Source organism: Onychostruthus taczanowskii, unplaced genomic scaffold (genome assembly GCF_017590055.1).
Source record: "Onychostruthus taczanowskii isolate IOZ18803 unplaced genomic scaffold, ASM1759005v1 scaffold84, whole genome shotgun sequence".
Taxonomy (NCBI): Eukaryota; Metazoa; Chordata; class Aves; order Passeriformes; family Passeridae; genus Onychostruthus; species Onychostruthus taczanowskii.
In genome coordinates, this window is record NW_024506332.1 from 1,208,173 (window position 1) to 1,227,135 (window position 18,963).

General features: G+C 50.9%; 1 protein-coding gene across 6 annotated transcripts in view; it reads right to left on the reverse strand.

Annotated features, from left to right (window-relative positions):
- Positions 1-2,663: 2,663 nt before the first annotated feature.
- The window catches only part of PPP3CC (protein phosphatase 3 catalytic subunit gamma), a 38,516-nt gene continuing 22,216 nt past the window's right edge, over positions 2,664-18,963 (reverse strand). The window contains exons 4-15 of one of the 6 annotated variants that reach the window (XM_041424812.1): positions 17,575-17,686; positions 14,966-15,111; positions 14,150-14,289; positions 13,501-13,578; positions 13,330-13,424; positions 12,218-12,343; positions 11,234-11,311; positions 10,510-10,536; positions 9,531-9,612; positions 7,713-7,810; positions 5,274-5,303; positions 2,664-3,189 (exon numbers count right to left, since the gene is read on the reverse strand). In XM_041424812.1, the coding sequence (XP_041280746.1) occupies positions 3,014-3,189; positions 5,274-5,303; positions 7,713-7,810; positions 9,531-9,612; positions 10,510-10,536; positions 11,234-11,311; positions 12,218-12,343; positions 13,330-13,424; positions 13,501-13,578; positions 14,150-14,289; positions 14,966-15,111; positions 17,575-17,686 (1,188 nt within the window). In that variant the 3' untranslated portion in view covers positions 2,664-3,013. Of the gene's footprint in view, positions 3,190-5,231; positions 5,304-7,712; positions 7,811-9,530; positions 9,613-10,509; positions 10,537-11,233; positions 11,312-12,217; positions 12,344-13,329; positions 13,425-13,500; positions 13,579-14,149; positions 14,290-14,965; positions 15,112-17,574; positions 17,687-18,963 lie in introns of all 6 variants that reach the window. The other 5 variants (XM_041424810.1, XM_041424813.1, XM_041424811.1 and 2 more) reach the window with 5 other exon arrangements.

Below are 18,963 nucleotides of genomic sequence, written 5' to 3' on the forward strand. Positions count from 1 at the left end.
TCGGGGGGGCTCCCCCGGGGCCCGTGGGCTCCCCTCAATCCCGGTTGTCCAAGCTCCAGGTGGCAGCCGGGGAGGGGAAGGGACGGGCGGGAGCTCGGAGAGGAGGGGTCAGAGACAAGCCCAGCTCCGAGGCGCTGGATTTGTGGGGGAAAAGGAGGAAAAGGGGGAATTTGGGGGCGTCTCTGGATTGTTTTTTTTTTTTTTTGGTTTGCCGTGGTGGGGATCGGGGCAGGGAATTCTGCTCCGAAGTTGTCCCCAAAAAAGGGGAGGGGGGATCTCGGCTGGGGGCTGTGCAGGGGAAGCCCGGCAGGGAGGGGGGCGTTAATTGAGGGGGTAATTAGCACCCAGAGCCCCATCGCTGCTCCTCATCCCCTCGGGAACTGCTTCAAAGGGAAGAGGGGACCTGGCAGTGTGACATCCACACGTGCTGGTGCCACAGGGACATGGGGGCAACTTCCAGCCCTTGGCCACCATCTCCGGGGCTGGGATGGTGCAGCTCCACCAGCCCCAGGGATAAGGGGGGACAAAATCCCACCCCTTGGCCAGCTTCTCCAGGACAACCAACACCCAGCCCTTTTCCAGGGCTGGGACACTGGGAAGCTGCAGTTCCAGCAGCCCCAAGGATTAGGGGGTTGGATCTGAGCCCCCAAACCATGAAGCACAAGGTCCAAAAAGGCTTTTGGGGAGAGGGAATCGGTGATGCCAGAGCAGGAGAAGAGGGTGGGGGGACAAACTGCCAGCAAAGCAAATCCCCCTCTGTGATGGGCCGGGCCCTGCTGACCCCCCCACGCTGGGAACAGGGGGGTGCCAGGCTCGGGGTCCCGCAATTCCCATCCCAAATATCCCGACTAAAACCTGGCTGCTTGGGTGAGATCCCAGCCTGGGTCAGCACAACACGCCCGAACATGCACGGGCAGCCCCGGGCACGGTCTGTGTGCCCGGGTACCACACACGGGCTCACCGCGCTCACAGGAGGCCCTGAAAGGACAAAGAAATACTCACAGACAAAAGGCAATTTGGCCCCACTCCTCGGACTGGGGGGAGAGAAGCTCGCTCCAAACATCTCGCACTTTTGCAAAGCGGTGGGCGTGGAAAAAAAACGAGATCAAAGGGGGGAAAAAAAAAAACAACCAAAAAGAAAAGAGGAAAAAAAAAAAAAGAGAAAAAAAAAGAGGGGAAAGTGGAGGCATGTGACTGAAAAGTGTGGAAACCCAGCGGTCTGCTCACTGAATCCTAAACAGCCCCGTGGGATTAGGTGACGTGTGAGCCTAAGACAATTTGAAAGCTTCCTGGGAAGTTGCTGTTTTCCTCTGGAGCTGGAATCGCCGAGGCAAGACAGCAAGATCCAGGGAAAGCCTTGGCAAAGATCCCCTGGGAGAGGCTCAGCCCTGCCTGCAGAGAGCACGGGAGAAGGGGGAAAGGGAAGGCTGGAGGGGGTGCTGCAGGAGCTGCTGCTCCAGGCAATGCACACGGCTGGGAAGGGGAGGGACCAACGGGAATCCCACAAAACCCTTCCCCAGCACTCCCAGTTTAAGTGGAAGAATGCTCAGTGACAGAATGCTCAGCTCCCACTCCAAAATCCCTGACAACACCCAGGGGGTGTCCCCTGGGAAGCCCCAGGATCCCTGTCCAGAACCCCCAGGATCCCTGGGAATCCCCAGGATCCCTGTCCAGAACCCCCAGGATCCCTGGGAAGCCCCAGGATCCCTGTCCAGAACCCGCAGGATCCCTGGGAAGCCCCAGGATCCCTGTCCAGAACACCCTGCCAAAATTCCTGCCAGACCCACTCGGTTCTGCCTTTCAAGCCCTCCCTGCTTCCCCATCCAGGGCTGCCCTGTCACCAGCACTGAGCCACATCTCCCAAAACCAGCAGTGCCCCACCCATCTTATCCCAAAGTTTTATCAGCAACCCCCTGCTCCAGCTGCTGGGAAAGGCTGAGCTGCCCATGGCTCCGTGGAACAGCCAAGGGTGGGTGATGGCCAAAGCCACACACCCGCTGGGGGACACTGAGGTGACACTGGGGGGGACCACCCTGTCCCCCACACCCCACACTGCTCAGCAGGGGCTGATTCCAGAGCTGGGAGCAGGGAATGTGCCGTGGGCTGGGCACTGTGGTGGTGGGGGAATGGGGGAGCTGCGTCCTCCAGGGTGTAAATCACCTCCTTCTCCTTTAAAACTCAGGCCCTGCAGCTTTCCCAAGGATCATCAAAGCAGAGATAATTCCTCTGCTCTGAATCAGAGGGATTCCCAAGGGAATTCTGCTGCACAAACTGCTCCAAGAAGAAGAGCCACAACACGGGGTAGCACTTCCCCCACCTTCTCCCTATTTTCCTTTGGGACTCCCCTGGGATAAAGCTGAAATCCTGAAGGAAAAGGTGCTGTGATTGGTGTTAACAACCCTGGAGCCCTTCAGAGCTACCCCTGGCTGTCACCTTGGAAAAGAGGGATGGATCCCAGCAATCTGCCTTCCAAGGAATTGGTTGCTAAAGCAGCAGCTGCAGGTAGGCAAGAGGTGGAAGAAAACAACAGGAAAAATCTGGGAAGAAAACAGGTGTGTAAAGGAAAACCAACCCAACCGTATCCTGAAGAGAAGGACCTGCTTTGGAAAGCTCAGGCTAACTCCAAATTGTGCCAAAGCCAACGACCCAAGTTGCCTGGTTTGACTGATTTTTGTTTTTTAATCCAACCCCTCCCTGGCAGAGGTTTGGCCTCTTGGCGGGGGCAGCTGGACAGCACAACACTCCCGGGATGCTCTAGCAGTTGGATTGGTTTCTAAACCAAAAAAAAAAAAAAAAAAAAAAGGACATTTTTATATATATTGAACTTAAATTAAAAAAAAAAAAAAATTACAAAATGGTCGCTTTCTTACAGAACGGATGCGGACTGGATTTATGGACGTGCCTCCAGGTGAAGTTGGTTTCTCCCCCTGCCCCCACCCCACCCCGATAATAAATAAATAAAATCCATGAAGTTTTGGATCCTCTGGCGCTGCAGCCCCGGGCGCTGGCAGCGTTACTGGGGTTTCTTGCCCGTGCCGTTCTTGTCCGCAGAGTTCGAGGTTACCAAGCTCACGGGGCCGTCCGAGTGCAGCGAATCCTTGCGCGGCGGCATGCGCTCGTTGATGCGGTCCAGCCCCCGCGCCTCCTCGAAGCTGCGGATCTTGTGCTGCGGGGAGAAGCCGCGGATGGCTGCGGAGGGAAGGGAGCACAGGGAGGAGCCGTCAGCAGGAGCCGCCGGTGCTCCCCGAGGAGCCCTCCAGCACACGCCAGACACCAACGGGGACAAGTGGAGGGGACAGAAAGCACCTGGCTGGATTTGGGAATGATCTGGGGAGGTTTTGGTGTTTGCGAGCAGCTGGCAGCGAAGTTTAGGATTTGCTCTGCTCGCTAAGAGGAGGATCTTTTTAGGGAGGTTTGGGATTTGCTCTGCTCCCTAAGAGGAGGTTCTTCTTTTTAGGGAGGTTTAGGATTTGCTCTGCTCCCTAAGAGGGGGATCTTTTTAGGGAGGTTTGGGATTTGATCTGCTCCCTAAGAGGAGGTTCTTTAGGGAGGTTTAGGATTTGCCCTGCTTCCCAAGTCCCTAAAAGGAGGTTCTTCTTTTTAGAGAGGTTTAGGATTTGCTCTGCTCCCTAAGAGGAGGTTCTTCTTTTTAGGGAGGTTTGGGATTTGCTCTGCTCCCTAAAAGGAGGTTCTTCTTTTTAGGGAGGTTTAGGATTTGCTCTGCTTCCCAAGAGGTTTAGGATTTGCTCTGGTCCCTAAGTCCCTGATAGGAGGTTCTTCTTTTTAGGGAGGTTTAGGATTTGCTCTGCTCCCTAAAAGGAGGTTCTTCTTTTTAGAGAGGTTTAGGATTTGCTCTGCTCCCTAAGAGGAGGTTCTTCTTTTTAGGGAGGTTTAGGATTTGCTCTGCTCCCCAAGTCCCTAAAAGGAGGTTCTTCTTTTTAGAGAGGTTTAGGATTTGCTCTGCTCCCTAAGAGGAGGATCTTCTTTTTAGGGAGGTTTAGGATTTGCCCTGCTTCCCAAGAGGTTTAGGATTTGCTCTGCTCCCTAAGAGGAGGATCTTCTTTTTAGGGAGGTTTAGGATTTGCCCTGCTTCCTAAGAGGTTTAGGATTTGCTCTGCTCCCTAAGAGGAGGTTCTATTTTTTTAGGGAGGTTTAGGATTTGCTCTGCTCCCTAAGAGCTTTTCATGGAAGCAAGCAATGGTTTGGATTGGGAGATTAAAATCACCCAGTTCCACAATCCCAGGTTCAACCTTGGACACTTCCAGGGATGGGGCAGCCACAGGTTTTCTGGAAATTCCATCCCACTACCCTCAGAGGAAGAATTTCCTCCCAATATCCCAAACCTCCCCCTCTTTTAATAGAATAGGAGGAACTTGATAAACCAGACAAGTGCTTGCTGTCCCCAGAGAGTGAAATCTCAGGAAAATTTCAAAGCTGAAAAACACGACACTAAAAAATAACAATTAAAAAGAAAATAAAAATTAAAAAAAAAAGGCAAAACCCAGAACGACAGAACAAAGACACCACCACAAGGCTCTGAACTCCGACACAAACCACACACTGCAACACCAGGAGAGGGAACAGCTAGTCCTTGGATCACAAAGGCAAAATTCTTGCATGACCAGGAGACACACGGGCAGATTTGGGAGGGATGAATCCCACTGAGGAATTTCATGTCCCTGTTCCGTCACCCTCGCCCTGATGACACGGACCAAATGTGAAACTCCTTTGTGCTACGGAGAATTTAAGGAAAAGGAGCCCGTGCCAAATCTTTTACAAGGACTTGGCTGGCTCACAAACAACTTCCCTTGGTAAGCAAAGCCTCTGTAGAGCTGCGTGGCCCCGCTCGGCATCGAGGAAAAATCCTCATGGATCTGTCATTCCTACACCCTACAGGCAGAGAACTGCCTCTCCACCTTGGCCTACCTGTGGGGAAGGCAGGGATTACACCAGCACCACAAAATCCTGTTTTCTAAGGGTTTTGGTGGTGCTGGCAGATTGCAGGACCTCAACCCCAAGGTCTCGAGCCGCCGCAGCAGGAACCGCTTCGGCAACTCCAAATAAAGGTGTTCCACTAAGGAATAAACTGTTCAAGCTGAAACAGCCTTGAAGCAAACCCCTGGGTATTTTTTCCTTCCCAGCAGGGCCTCGTCCTCCCCCACTTCTGGTGATGCAAGAGTAAAAAGCTTCCGTTAAGGGCTGGTAAAGCTCTTTAAAATGAGCGCACGCACACACGGAGATGATTTGAGTCTCTCGCCGGGTTCTAGCCATACCTTCCCGTGCCTCTACCGCTTCTACTGTGGCTGCAATACAGAAGAACAGTGGCATGCAGAAATGAAGACAGGGAAAAAAAATAACAAAACAAAACAAATAAAACAAAAAACGGGAAAAAAAAAAAAAAAGGAAACAAAAACAGAGTGACAGTGAGTGATCCGACATCATGGCTGCGACGCAGAGCCCGCGGCCCCCCAGCCCCGGTGGTGCCAAACGAGTGGCAAGAGGGGAGAAAAAGGTGACAGGAGGTGGAGAGGAAGGGGGGAAGGGGACTCCCAAGGGCTCAGGGGGAGTCTCCTTTCCTCTGGATTGATCTGATGGAAGAACAGAGGAGCAGAGAGTGGGGGCTTCCTGCTGTGTGCACTGGACAGGGACAAGCTCGGACTAAGCTGTGGATCTGATCCCAGCTGGGTGGCTCCAGGCCACCTCCAGATGATCTGTTATGTGGAATTCACCCTCCACACACTGAAGGGATCCCAGGGGACACTTTGGAGCAGTGGGAAGGAGAGGGGCAGCCTGCTTTCCAGGGAAGGACAAGCAGCAGGTACTGGGCTGCTCTGCTCCTGGTGCCTTGAGTTGTAACAGAAAATCAGGCTCCAAATCCAGTTTGGCTTCAGCTCCACCTCCTGAAAGTGTTACCAAGCAACGAGGCACCACAGAGCTGAGCAATGTCCCCCTTCCTAAATCTGCTGCAGCAACATCCAAGGTTTGGTAGGCCCTGCCTCAACATCTGGAAGGACGCCCTTCCCTTGAGCAGATTCTCTGGATTTTAGCTTTTTTCACTTTGGACACAATACAGAGGCCACGTGGTCCTCGGGAGGCCACGGAGGAAGGATGGAGCTGTGGCTGCACAGCTCTGCCCCAGATTCCGTGACTTTGTTCAGTTGATTTTGCCAAGCCCTGCTGTGAAAGGCTGGGGAGAGGCTCAGGAGGGCAGTGCCCCCCCTCACTGCAGCCCTGTTTCCCTTTTTTGAGGTGCACAGGCACCCCAAAATGGGGGCAGCTCCCCCTCCTCCTCACCCAGCAGACGAGGCTCCCATAAATTCACCGGGAGTGTGAAGGGATGTGCGAAACGGGAAAGGGTGGGAGGATGGGGAAAAGGGGGAGGGAAAGGGGTCAGGACAGGGAAAGGGGGGGTGGAGAAGGGGGAAGGACAGGGAAAGGAGAGTGGGAGAAGGAGGAAGGACAAGGAAAGGGGGGTGAGGAGGCCAGGAGAAGCTGGGAGATGCCAGGGAGCGGGGGGAGCCTGCAGGCGGCGGGCGGGGCGGGTAAGGCAGCAGCAAAGGCCCAGCTTGTTTGTTCTGTCCTGGGAGAGGCTTGTTTTGGGGGAGGGGAGATCCCTGGTACCCCTGAGAGAACCCCCTGAGAGGGGAAGGTGCTGGAGAACGTCACAGCACGACCTGTGCTGTCGGGATACAGGGACAGAGCTGCTGCAACAGCCACCTTCCCACTCAGGCTCTGTTCCCAGAACTGGGGCGACGGGGCTGTGATGGTTTCTATAAAAAAAGGGAAAAAATATCCATCCTCCTCTGTGGGCAGAGAAATCCGTGAGCTTGGGAGTGATGCTGCATCCTCCCTGGGAGCAGGCAGTGATACTTCCACGTTTCTGACTCGTGAACTGTTTAAGCCAGGCAAACCCCAGCCCCAGCCTGGGGAGAGCTGCAGGAAATCCCCGGTGCCCATGGGAAGGGGGAAGCTGGGGAGGTGCCAGGCTTCAAAGGCCGATGGCAGGGGAGGATTAACACGCTGGATTACAGGATTCCCCCTGGGATAGCTCATTCCCTGAGCACCAGCCAACATCCTTGCCCTAGGTGTGGGAAGGATTGGATCCTTTGCTCCGTGCTGCTCCCTGAGCTGCTGAGGGACGCAGCAAATTTGGGAAGAAACTTCCCTCCACAACTACCCCAAAAACCTGAGACTTTTCTGAACCATCCAGCCCTGGAGGAACCTCGTTCCTTTGGCTGGACCTTCCTCCTGTTTGGGATTCATGACTTGACAGGGGCAGACTGGGAGGGGTCTGGTTGAACGAAGAACAAACAAGCAGCTGTGTCACTGTCACATTCACACAGAGGCCGTGTCACTGTCACATTCACACAGAGGCTGTCACACAGCAGCAGCACAGCGAGGTGAGGCAGAGGATGTGCACCATGCAGCGTTAGAAGGGAAATAAAGGATAAAAACTTGCTGCAGAAACAAACAATTAAGCACTAAACATGCTTTAGGCAGGGTGCTGTGGGTTTTCTTCCTCGAGGGTACACGGGGACGTCTTGGCATCTCTCCACACCCCCACCTACACCTCTGCTTACTCCTGCTTGGGAATCCTTCCTCCCCACGGGCCTGAACCCTGGCTGGGGTCCCCTGGCACCCTCCAGGCCGCCCGTGGGAGCTGCTCCAGGGGGTTTGGGGCAGGGGGAGTGCGGGGGGTCAGGGATACTCACCGGTCTGCAGGGTCTGCCTCCCCCCCGAGAGCACTCCCAGGGGCAGGGTACCTGTGGGGGTCAGGCCTTTGAGGGTCAGCACGCTCTCGCTCTCCTCCCTGCAGGAAGAGCAGCACCAGTTACACACTGAGCAGGGCACTGGTGGGTGTTGTGGGAGGCATGGATCATGAGAATCATGGAGCTATGGGATCTTTAAGGCTGGAAAAGACTTTTAAGGTCACCAAGCCCAACCATCAACCCAGCACCACCACTACCCACGTCCCCAAGTGCCACATCCAGGCAGCTGTTAAACCTCTCAGGGATGGGGACTCCACCACAGCCCTGGACAGCCCATTCCAGTACTTGGCAACCCTTTCCATGCAGAAGTTTCCCCTAATATCCAACCTGAACCTCCCCTGCTGCAGCTTGAGGTCGTTTCCTCCCATCTGCCACTCATTATTGGACAGTCCATTCCAGTACTTGGCAACCCTTTCCATGCAGAAATTTCCCCTAATATCCAACCTGAACCTCCCCTGCTGCAGCTTGAGGTCGTTTCCTCCCATCTGCCACTCATTATTTGGGAGAAAAGACCAACCCCTACCTGGCTACAACTTTCTTTCAGGCAAACGTGTCCTGAAAGAGTCAGGAAAAACCACCTGTTTTATGAAGTTTTTCCCTTCTTTTTTTCCTAACCAGTGTTCTTCTGTCACCCAGTCCCCAAATTAAACTCAGTCTCCAAACTAAGTCCAGTCCCCAAATAAAACTCAGTACCCAAATGAAGCCCAGACCCCAAATGAAGCCCAGTGCCCAAATGAAGCCCAGTCCCTGAATTAAGCCCAGTCCCTGAATTAAGCCCAGTCTCCAGATTAAGCACGGTCTTCAAGTTAAACTCAGTTCCCAAACTATGCCCAGTTCCTGAATTAAGCCCAGTCCCCAAATTAAGCCCAGTGCCCAAATTAATCCCGGTCCCCAAATTAAACCCGGTCTCCAAGTTAAACTCATCCCCAAACTATGCCCAGTCCCCGAATTAAGCCCAGTCCCCAGTTTAGGCCCAGTCTCCAAATGAAGCCCAGTGCCCAAATGAAGCCCAGTCCCTGAATTAAGCCCAGTCCCCGAATTAAGCCCAGTCCCCAGTTTAGGCCCAGTCTCCAAATGAAGCCCAGTGCCCAAATGAAGCCCAGTCCCTGAATTAAGCCCAGTCCCCGAATTAAGCCCAGTCCCCAGTTTAGGCCCAGTCTCCAAATGAAGCCCAGTGCCCAAATGAAGCCCAGTCCTTGAATTAAGCCCAGTCCCCAATTAAGCCCAGTCCCAGTTTAGGCCCAGTCCAACTAAGTCCAGTCCCCAAATAAAACTCAGTACCCAAATGAAGCCCAGACCCCAAATGAAGCCCAGTGCCCAAATGAAGCCCAGTCCCTGAATTAAGCCCAGTCCCCGAATTAAGCCCAGTCCCTGATTTAAGCCCAGTCTCCAGATTAAGCACGGTCTTCAAGTTAAATTCAGTTCCCAAACTATGCCCAGTTCCTGAATTAAGCCCAGTCCCCAAATTAAGCCCAGTGCCCAAATTAATCCCGGTCCCCAAATTAAACCCGGTCTCCAAGTTAAACTCATCCCCAAACTATGCCCAGTCCCCGAATTAAGCCCAGTCCCCAGTTTAGGCCCAGTCTCCAAATGAAGCCCAGTGCCCAAATGAAGCCCAGTCCCTGAATGAAGCCCAGTCCTTGAATTAAGCCCAGTCCCCAATTAAGCCCAGTCCCCAGTTTAGGCCCAGTCCCTAAATGAAGCCCAGTGCTCAAATTAAGCCCAGTCCCCAGTTAAGCCCAGTCCCCAGGCCATGCTCACCGAAGAACTGAGAAGACCCGTGCCATCTTCCCAATGGCTCTGATCTTATTCCTGATGATCTCCTTGCGCACCGTTGTCCCACCTTGGGGAGAGAAAAGAGCAAAGAGCAGCACGTTGGAGGGTTCCTGCTCTCCCGGGAAGGTCAGGGTGAAGCACCTGCCTGACTCCAGGAAAAGAAATCATGGTTTTTACAGATTCACAGGAGAGAGAACGGTGCTGGAAGGATGGCATCAGGATGGCACCAGGATGGCAACACCAACGAGATGGCACACGGAACTCGGGAGGGCTAAAGAGAGTAGAACCACCACAGGACACGGACTCGGGGAGGTCTGGCTGGCAGGTCACCAGCTGGGCCCACACTGCACAGGATGTGACACAAATGACTCAGCCATGAGGACACGGTTTGCAAGGCAGAGCACGGAGGGGGCTGACGGCTGATGGGCACCGCTGTGCTCGCCCGCAGCGGCACGCAAGCATCAGCTTTGGCATCCAAGGAGCACAGGGAAGGGCTGGCCCGAGCCTGGCAGCTCTGCTCTGACCCCACACGGACACAACGGGACGGGGGGAGCTCCCCTTCCGCTCCACGGACCCGACGGGAGAGAGAAACGAAAAAAGCACGGAGGGAGCTGAAACCAAACGGAAAGTTCAGGTCGAAAGAGGGAACAAATCCATCTCCTCTCAGCTGAGATTCCTCACATGGCCCGGTACACATCAGGACAGGGAAGCCAAACCCAGGGCTAACATGCAACCATGGCTCAGCCATGCACTACGTGGCTGCATTCAGAATCAGGTAGAAACGTGACCCCCGTTTCTCAAAGTTCCTGGAGGAACGCAGAAGGGTTAAAAAACACATGGAGCTTATGTTAAAACTGAAAGGGGATGAAGAGACTGCCCCACTAGTCAGCTCTGGAAATCCACTTCAAGGATCTGGTGGCACAGGCAGTGATAATTAAGCTCGTAGCAAATTCTAGCTGGGTACCTTTCGGATAGCTTGAAATGTAGTGATCTTCAGGGAGAGGAGACACCAAGAAACAAGTAGATGAAGACAGAGATAGAAGAAACAAATTTAATTTTCATGGGGGGAGGAAAGAAAAAACCAAAAAAAAACAAAAAACAAAACAGAAATGCAATGGGATAAGCGGGTTAGAGTCTCCACCTGGGGCCGAGGCAGCTCAGGCCCCACTTCTTGCTGCCCCCCTCAGCTTCCTCAGGTCACCACCTCACTCCTGAGTCCCCCCAAAATCCAAACTGCTCATCAGCTCAACCACTGATTTGTCCCCTTCATGCATGGCTTAAAACCAGGGCCAAAACCAGCGTTTTTGGGGAGGGGGGTGACACGAGAAGCCACTTTACTGTGGGGACTTCACTGCAACAGATGAGAAGACTGGGTGGATATTTTGGTACAGAAAATTTTGAACTGGGGAAAAAAATAACCAGCAACCTGTGTAAGGAGCAGGAAACCATTCCCAGAGTAGCTGGCAAGAAGTGTCTGTCGCAGTGAATGCCATTTAATTTCTCTGTGACTGAGCAGCAAAGGAGAAAAAATAAAATAACATTCCTTACCCAAAACTGCAAAGGTTGGGCAAAAAGGAACCGGAGACCCTGGCTGGGTATCCAGCTATAAATCAAGTGCTGCTCAGGCATGAAAGACCTTGCCCAGCCTTTCCCCCCGCTGCTCTCTGGTGCCAGCAGGGATATTTTACCTTCCAACGTCTCGTCGCCATCCGAAATCAGCTCGTCATCAGAACAGATGTTGAGGATGTTCACGAGCATCTCGGTGACTGCAAGAGGCACAGACAGAGAGGTCAGAGAGGCCTGGGCATGCAGAGGGATTTGGAGGACGAGGGGAAGATTTCAAGGTCGTCTGTCCCCTGCAAGTGGGAGCCTAAAGACACTTTTAGGCACAGCCTGCCGGTACCCGCAGCGGCGCCGGAGCAGACGACACACGTTGCATCTTCTGCCAAGGAGGTGGATGCAGGCCAAGCACATCACAGAGGAACCAGACGTGGGGAAGGAGGTGCCAACATTCCTGCAGAACAGCCTGAGCTCCCTCAAGGTCCCCCCTCCCCATCCTCACCCACGCCACAGACACCTGGCTCTGAGAAGGGCCAAATTTGGGGAGGGGGGGATTCGACCTTTGGTGCCTCAAAGTCAAAAAACCCTGTGGAAGTGGTGAGGGTGGAGGTGCACTCTGAACATACAAGACTGGGGTGGAATTTAAGCTCATCAGGAAAGGTAAAAATTCTTCTGGTGAAAAGCTGAGGCAAAGTCTTGGTCATATTTTAAGCTGCCTCGCCATCTTCAGAACAAAATAAGCCTTGGATTGAAGTGAATGCTTCCTTTTTGGTGGGCCAGGAGCCAGCAGGAATTTAAAATTCCTCAGTTGCAAACCAAGAGAAACATCTCCAAATTCTGAGGTGGGACTACAGCAACCAAGATCAGACCCACCAGCAATACAGAAAGAGCAAGAAAGGAATGTTTTACTGGTAAAAGCTTTATCAAACAGCTATCAACAGCTGTTTCTGCAGGAATTTAACCCAGTAATGAAGATCTCCTTGAGACAGAACTGCTCTCCTGTGCTACCTGGAGCTGCAACACCCTCCCAGCACTGTGGGACAGGTTTGTGACACTCAGGATACGAGGAGCAGTCACTGGGAATCTGGAACAGAAACCCAAATCTCTCTTACCCTTTTCCCCTACAAAAGGCAAAGACCATGTGAAGACATCCATGAAGTTTGGAAGCCAGTAGGGGTGAGGGGAACAGTTGAACTGCCTGATGTTCATGACGTTGTTTTCGTATTTCAGTACAGCAGCTGGGGGAGAAAAGGGAAAGAGAATAAATGTCCATGGGCATTTCCACCTACAGAACCCTGGAATGGGCTGGATTTGAAGGGATCTTAAGGAGCAGCCACAGCTTCCCCGGCAATTCCATCCCAGCCCCTTCCCACACTCACAGGAAGAAATTCCTTCCCAATCTCCCATCCATCCCTGCCCTCTGGCAGTGGGAAGCCATTCCCTGTGTCCTGTCCCTCCACCCCTTGTCCCCAGTCCCTGTCCAGCTCTCCTAGAGCCCCTCTAGGCTCTGGCAGGGGTTCTTAAAGTCTCCCTGGAGCCTTTTCCTCTTTCACCCCCAGCTCTCCCAGCCTGGCTCCCTCTGGAAGTTTTACCAGTGTTAAAAACCCTTCATTATCAACACCCCGTTACACTTGGGTAGCATCAAACTACTAACTCTCCAAAATGAGAAGGTTTAAACCATCATTTTTTGGTTTACTCAGGTTGGTTCTCAGCTTAAAACAGTTAAGCTCAAACAGAGCCAAGATTCAAAGTGAGGGTGAAAAACCCCACAGCTGGACAAAATCCCACCACGATCCCCAGGGTTTAGGGGCAGAGGGAAGTGGAAAGCTTTCCTACACTATCAGCTTCTGTGGGATGGCAGCATCCATCAACAGGGCTCCATTCTCCTGTGGCTGGGAATGAAAGCTTTATTCCAGGCCTTATGACTCTACAGTTAATTGCCACAGTAACACATTAAGTAACCACTTCAGCTCAGCACACAAAGCTCTCTTTCATTCCAGGCACAAGAATGTGACTGGAGGAGAGGGTTTTGTATCAAAAAGAGTGTATTTTTTGTATCAAAACCGACTGGAAGTGACACCCAGTGACAAGGTGGGGATTGGGCACAGGTTGGACTCAATGGCTCGGAGCTCTTTTCCAATTAAATTATCCTGTGATTTTGGGAGGGCACAATGGGAGAGGGATTTCCTGACCCAGCCCCAGAGCAGCAGAGCCCCAGCCTTACCCTTGTTGTTATAGACATCTAAGTAATTTGGTGCAGAGAAGATTGTGATTAATGAGGGAAAGCCCGTGGTCTGGCTCTTCCTGTACATTCGGTACCTGCAAAACAGGGCACGAGTTAAACCGGGCTTAGCAGAGCCCAAACCCCGCCCAGCCCCCGGGCTGCAGCACTTACCCAGCGTCCTGGGCTTCGTGAGCTCGGATTACGGATAACAAACTATTGTTCTGCAAAAATTCACACACTGCAGGATAACTGGAAAACAAAAAGGGAGGAGAACTCAGCTGCGAGCAAAGGAGAGCACAGAGCTCGGGTGCTCTTGGTTTCAGGGAGCAGCCACTTGCAGAAAACATCCAGTTTCTGTCCAGCACCCCAAAATCTGTTTTACTCCAAAATTATTCAAATGATATATTTTTATTCAATAATTAATTGCAAAGGGTTCTGTTAAACCCTTCCTATAAGTGGACTGTCAGCACAACTTCTTTTTTAGCAAGGAAAGAATATTTCCTAGAGAATATTTCCTAGCCCCTATTTCCAGGTGCTGCAAACCACTCACAGCCCAAAGAAGCATCTCTGCTGCTTGAGATCCCAATTCTACCAAGTAACTTATCCAAAGACAGTTCAATGTTCCAATTTATTCAAAGACAGCTCAACATTCAAACTTATCCAAAGACAGCTCAATATCCAAAGAAGCAAAAAACAAACAAGAATTTGTGCATTAGAGCCAAGCGAGGAGAATTTCACACGGACTGCAAAGCCCCACTGAGTGGCCTGACCAGTGATTTCAGCGTGAGGGGAGAGAAATGCCCCCAGAACCACCCCTCACCTGTAGAAATAGGAGCAGCCTCGGACAGTGTTGTGGGCAAAATGCTCCAGGGTTTTCTCGTTGCCGTAATCCTCCGAGGGATCCGACCACAGCAGGTCACACATCGGACCAAAGGCTGGAGGCTCCTTGAACCTGTCTAACTGGAGAGGGGACACAACATCAGGAGGAGCTGTGGCAGGGTTCCTTCAGCTGGGGCTGTGGACAAATCACCAACGGGACAGGGCTGCCAGGAAGCCTCTGGAGCTGTTGTATTTTCCAGCATCAGCCTCATTACATTGTTGTGACAATGGGAAGATGTTATCAGCTCACATTTTAGGCAGCAGATAAAGAACTAAATGTACAACTCACTTTAAAAGTTTTTTGACAAATCACTCAAAGCAAAAGCATGTTGACAGTAGTTTTATCTAACCACTATAAGCACGTGTACTTCTGGTTAAAACAATGTTTGCTTATTTCAAATACAATACCTGCTTGTAAGCCTTAAAACACAATGTACAGAGCTCTATTATTAAGCTTACAACTTCCTAATATCTTGTTAGATATACTTTTTATGGATTTATTTTAGACAAGCATTAATATACAAACCATTGCCTGTTTGTTTTTACTTTTCTACTTTTTACATATTTTTCTGCTGAGCAATCTTATAGCTACTGCTTAGCGCTAATCACAGTTCTGCTGTTCCTGAGGCCTGGCTTTTGTAGCTTCCTCAAAACCCTCCGATTTTACGCATTCCCACCCTCCCATCCCCAAACCCACACAGCAGCGAGCCCCACGGGGAACTGGGACGGAATGGAAAAGCTCCAGGAGCTGACTTACTTTCCTAATGTCATCTAGACACGTGATTTCTGGGGACAGGCCCCCGTGGACACACAGGAATTGCTGGTTGAGGAGGGCAGCGAGAGGAAGACAGTCGAAGGTGTCCATGCACGCGTCGTACACTCGCTCCGAGTACTTGATTCGACCTGCAGGGAGGAATCCAGCCAAGCTCTGATCAGCCCAGTGCTGATCAATAAACTCCAGTTCCTGAAGGAAGCTCAAAATTAAAAGGGGTCACAAATCAAACTTTGCAGCTGGTAGTGAAAGTACGGACTTGGAATCAACTCTGCACCCGTGTGTTCATGAAAATGCTGATTTAGAATCAACGCTGCACCTGGAATCAACTCTGTGCATTTGTGAAAATGCTGATTTAGATTAAAACTCTGCACCTGTGCATTCGTGAAAATGCTGATTTAGATTAAAACTCTGCACCTGTGTATTCCTGAAAATACTGATTTAAAATCAGCAGCGTATTCGTGAAAATATTGATTTAGAATCAAAACTTTGCATCTGTGTGTTTGTGAAAATATCGATTTGGAATCAAACTCTGCACCTGTGCATTTGTGAAAATACTGATTTAGATTAAAACTCTGCACCTGTGTATTCCTGAAAATACTGATTTAAAATCAGCAGTGCATTTGGGAAAATACTGATTTATATTAAAACTCTGCATCTGTGTATTCATGAAAATGCTGACTTAAAATCAGCAGTGTATTCCTGAAAATACTGATTTAGATTAAAACTTTGCATCTGTGTATTTGTGAAAACACTGATTTAGAATCAACTCAGCACCTGGAATCAACTCTGCACCTGAGCATTTGTGAAAATTCTGATTTGGAATCAAATTCTGCATCTGTATATTCCTGAAAATACGGATTTAGATTAAAACTTTGCACCTGTGTGTTCCTGAAAATGCTGATTTAGAATCCAACTCTGCACCTGTGTATTGGTGAAAATACTGATTTAAAATTACCTGTGTATTCCCAAAAATGCTGATTTAGAATCAAACTCTGCACCAGTGCATTTGTGAAAATGTTGATTTAAAATCACCTGTGCATTTGTGAAAATACTGATTTAAAATCAACTCAGCACCGGTGTATTCCTGAAAATACCAACACGTAAAATAACTGTTGGATGTGTGAAAGAAAAGGTTTTTTTCATGTGGAATTGGACAATATTCATGTCCCTCCAATTTCTTTTCCAGAACACCTGCACTGAGATCAGCACAAAGGAGATGAGGTGTTCCCACAGAATGAAAATTGGGATAAATTTGGGGTGCTGCTGAAGCCACCCCATCACTTCCCACAGCCCTGCTGCACCTCTAGCCTCATCCTGACTGCTCAATTTGGCACAGCAGCAGCACACAGCCCTGGGAGCAGGAATTGTTTTTCCACAGCTCCTGGGAGGCAGGATTTGCCCACAGGAATGGATCTTCCCACTGGATCTTCCAGGGATGACAATCCCAGTGATGCCTCACCCCAGCAGAGGGGAAGAGGATGTTCCCATACACAAATCACAGCCTTTCCAAAGAGCTGTGGCTCTTACACCAAGGCTCAAATCTGCTCAGAAATATCCTTCCTCCAGAGACACCAGCAGGGTTCTCAGGGAAGGGGAAAAGCAGCACCTCCTGACTGCCAAAGGGAAAAACCCAGCCCCACCACCTGGTTCAGACTGGGCCCAGCTCACCAGGAGCTCACCTGTGTGCAGGTGATGGGCACAGCATCCAGCACAGAGCTGGGAGCTGGTTTCCAGCTCACTCCTGAGCTAACAGAGCAGGGACTCTTCCCCTCTGAGCCTTCCCCCATCCAACACCACCCAGAGCTGGTGGGATAAAGACACAGCATCCAGCACAGAGCTGGGAGCTGTTTTCCAGCTCACTCCTGAGCTAACAGAGCAGGGACTCTTCCCCTCTGAGCCTTCCCCCATCCAACACCACCCAGAGCTGGTGGGATAAAGACTGGATTTGTTCATTGCCCAGAATTATCTCTGAAGGTTGGGTTCTTGAGCAAGAGTTCCCTAAAGGAGGTTTGCATTGAGTTCTCCACCTCTTTTATTGCTTGGAATGACAGACACCCAGCATTCCCTGACCTTTCCTCAGCACTGCTTTAAAAACATTCAAATGCTGTGCACAAACCCATCTTTTAACTGAAAAAAACATCTCAAAGGTAAATGATCCTCCCCAGTGCAAACAGGGAGGAGCAAATGCTTCCCCCATTCCAGCTCCAATCACTGATCCCAGCTGCACAATCTGGAGCTGGAAGGCTTTTGGCACTGATTCCATGTTGCTGGGCCTGGAAGTCAGGGAGGGGAGGATGTGTGTGCCGGGCTCATCAAGGGAGAAGTGTTCCCATTTCTTCCATCCACACTCAGTCTTTGAAACCAAAAAAGCCACATTTGGTGCTTAACAGAACTTAAAGATTTGGGTTTTGGGGTGTTTTTTATAGCAAAAGAGCAGGAAAAAAAGACAACAGGTTTTTACAGCTCTGATGCCACTCAGAGGCACAAAAATTGAAGCCCACGCCTTCTCACAACACCTTTTTTAAAAAATATATATTTTAAAATGTATTATTTAAATGGATTCAAATCCTTCTCCCACTGCTGATACTTACATTCCTGCTTGAAGGTGAAGTATTCTGTGAGGTGCCTGCACTCGTGGTTCCCTCGAAGGAGGAACAACGTTTTGGGATGATTTATCTTTAAACTCCATAAATACAGCACGCACTGCAAGAGAGGCAAACAGGGGATGTCATAAAATCCTTTCCCAGGGCACTCATCAGCCTGAGACTGCACTAAGAGGTTCTGGGAAGACACCCAAAGTGGAACCCAGCTCCATAATGGGCAGTGGATCTCCTCCTGGCCAAGTGGGGAAAAGCCACCGGGATTTCTCTATATTAGGGCTGACTTGGAGAAGTGACAAATGAGGTCGTGGCCAACAGAAAGCAGCTCAGGGTTGGGTGGGGGCAGCTTTGCTTCCAGCACAAACCAAAGGAAAAAAAAAACCCTTTTGTAGAGCAGCAAAGCAGAACCAGCTGTTTGCTCCAGATGTTCCACTGGGATGGAGACCAGTGAGAGGAGCAGGCAGACATTTGTCCACAAAACACCCGGAAAATTCAACTTCACCTTCCTCACTCATTTCCCCCCCTCCATGGTTTTCCTGCTTATGCTACAGTCATGTGAAGTTCAAGCTCAAAACAGGAAAAGCTGAGCCCAAAAAACAAGCTCAGCTTAGCAGAGCTCTCTGGCTTTGACAAGGGCTTTCCACATCCCCTCTGCGAGCAGCGACACCTGCGAAACCGGCGCCTTTGATGAGGCACAGCCCAAAGTCAGGCTGAAACGGGGGTTTTTAGCAGAAATATTTCATGCTGGCTTCCCAAAAAAAGCCTGAGGGAAGGGCTGGGAGGCAGGGAGGGCTCCCTCAGCCCGGTGTGCTCGGGCTGACAGCGGGTTATCTCACACGTGGAAATGTTATCACACTGCTGTGGAGTGCTGGAAGGACAATCCATAAGGACAGCAAGCTCCAGGAGCTGGATTAAGTCTCTAACAGGAGCTTGCCCTGGGGGCTGACAGGCTGCAGGACATACCTGGGAAACAGGAACCACCACCAAGTCTATTTTACACCCTCCAAAATTCCCAATGTGGGGCACAGATCCCCGGGAACCAGCTGGGAGCAACCTCCAGAACCCAACGAAGCAGTTCCCTGTTGGTTCCCAGCACAGCCAGCTTAGATCTGGTGGTGTTGAAGACTGAAGCTGCAAGGTAAGCTCTGCATGAATCATCCCAGCTGATCCCAAAAACCCCGAGGAGCTGTAAAGCACTGCCTGTGTCTCACTTGGAATTCAACCCCACATTAACAACTTGATTAATTGGGAATTCCAAAAGAGAACGGGGCCAAGGCCAGTAGCAGAATCATGTTTTACTGCATCTGTTACCAGGAGGAATGCTCCCAACAAAACCATTTATAATTATTCTGGGATTTAAAGCTTTAACCTCCCTGTGTT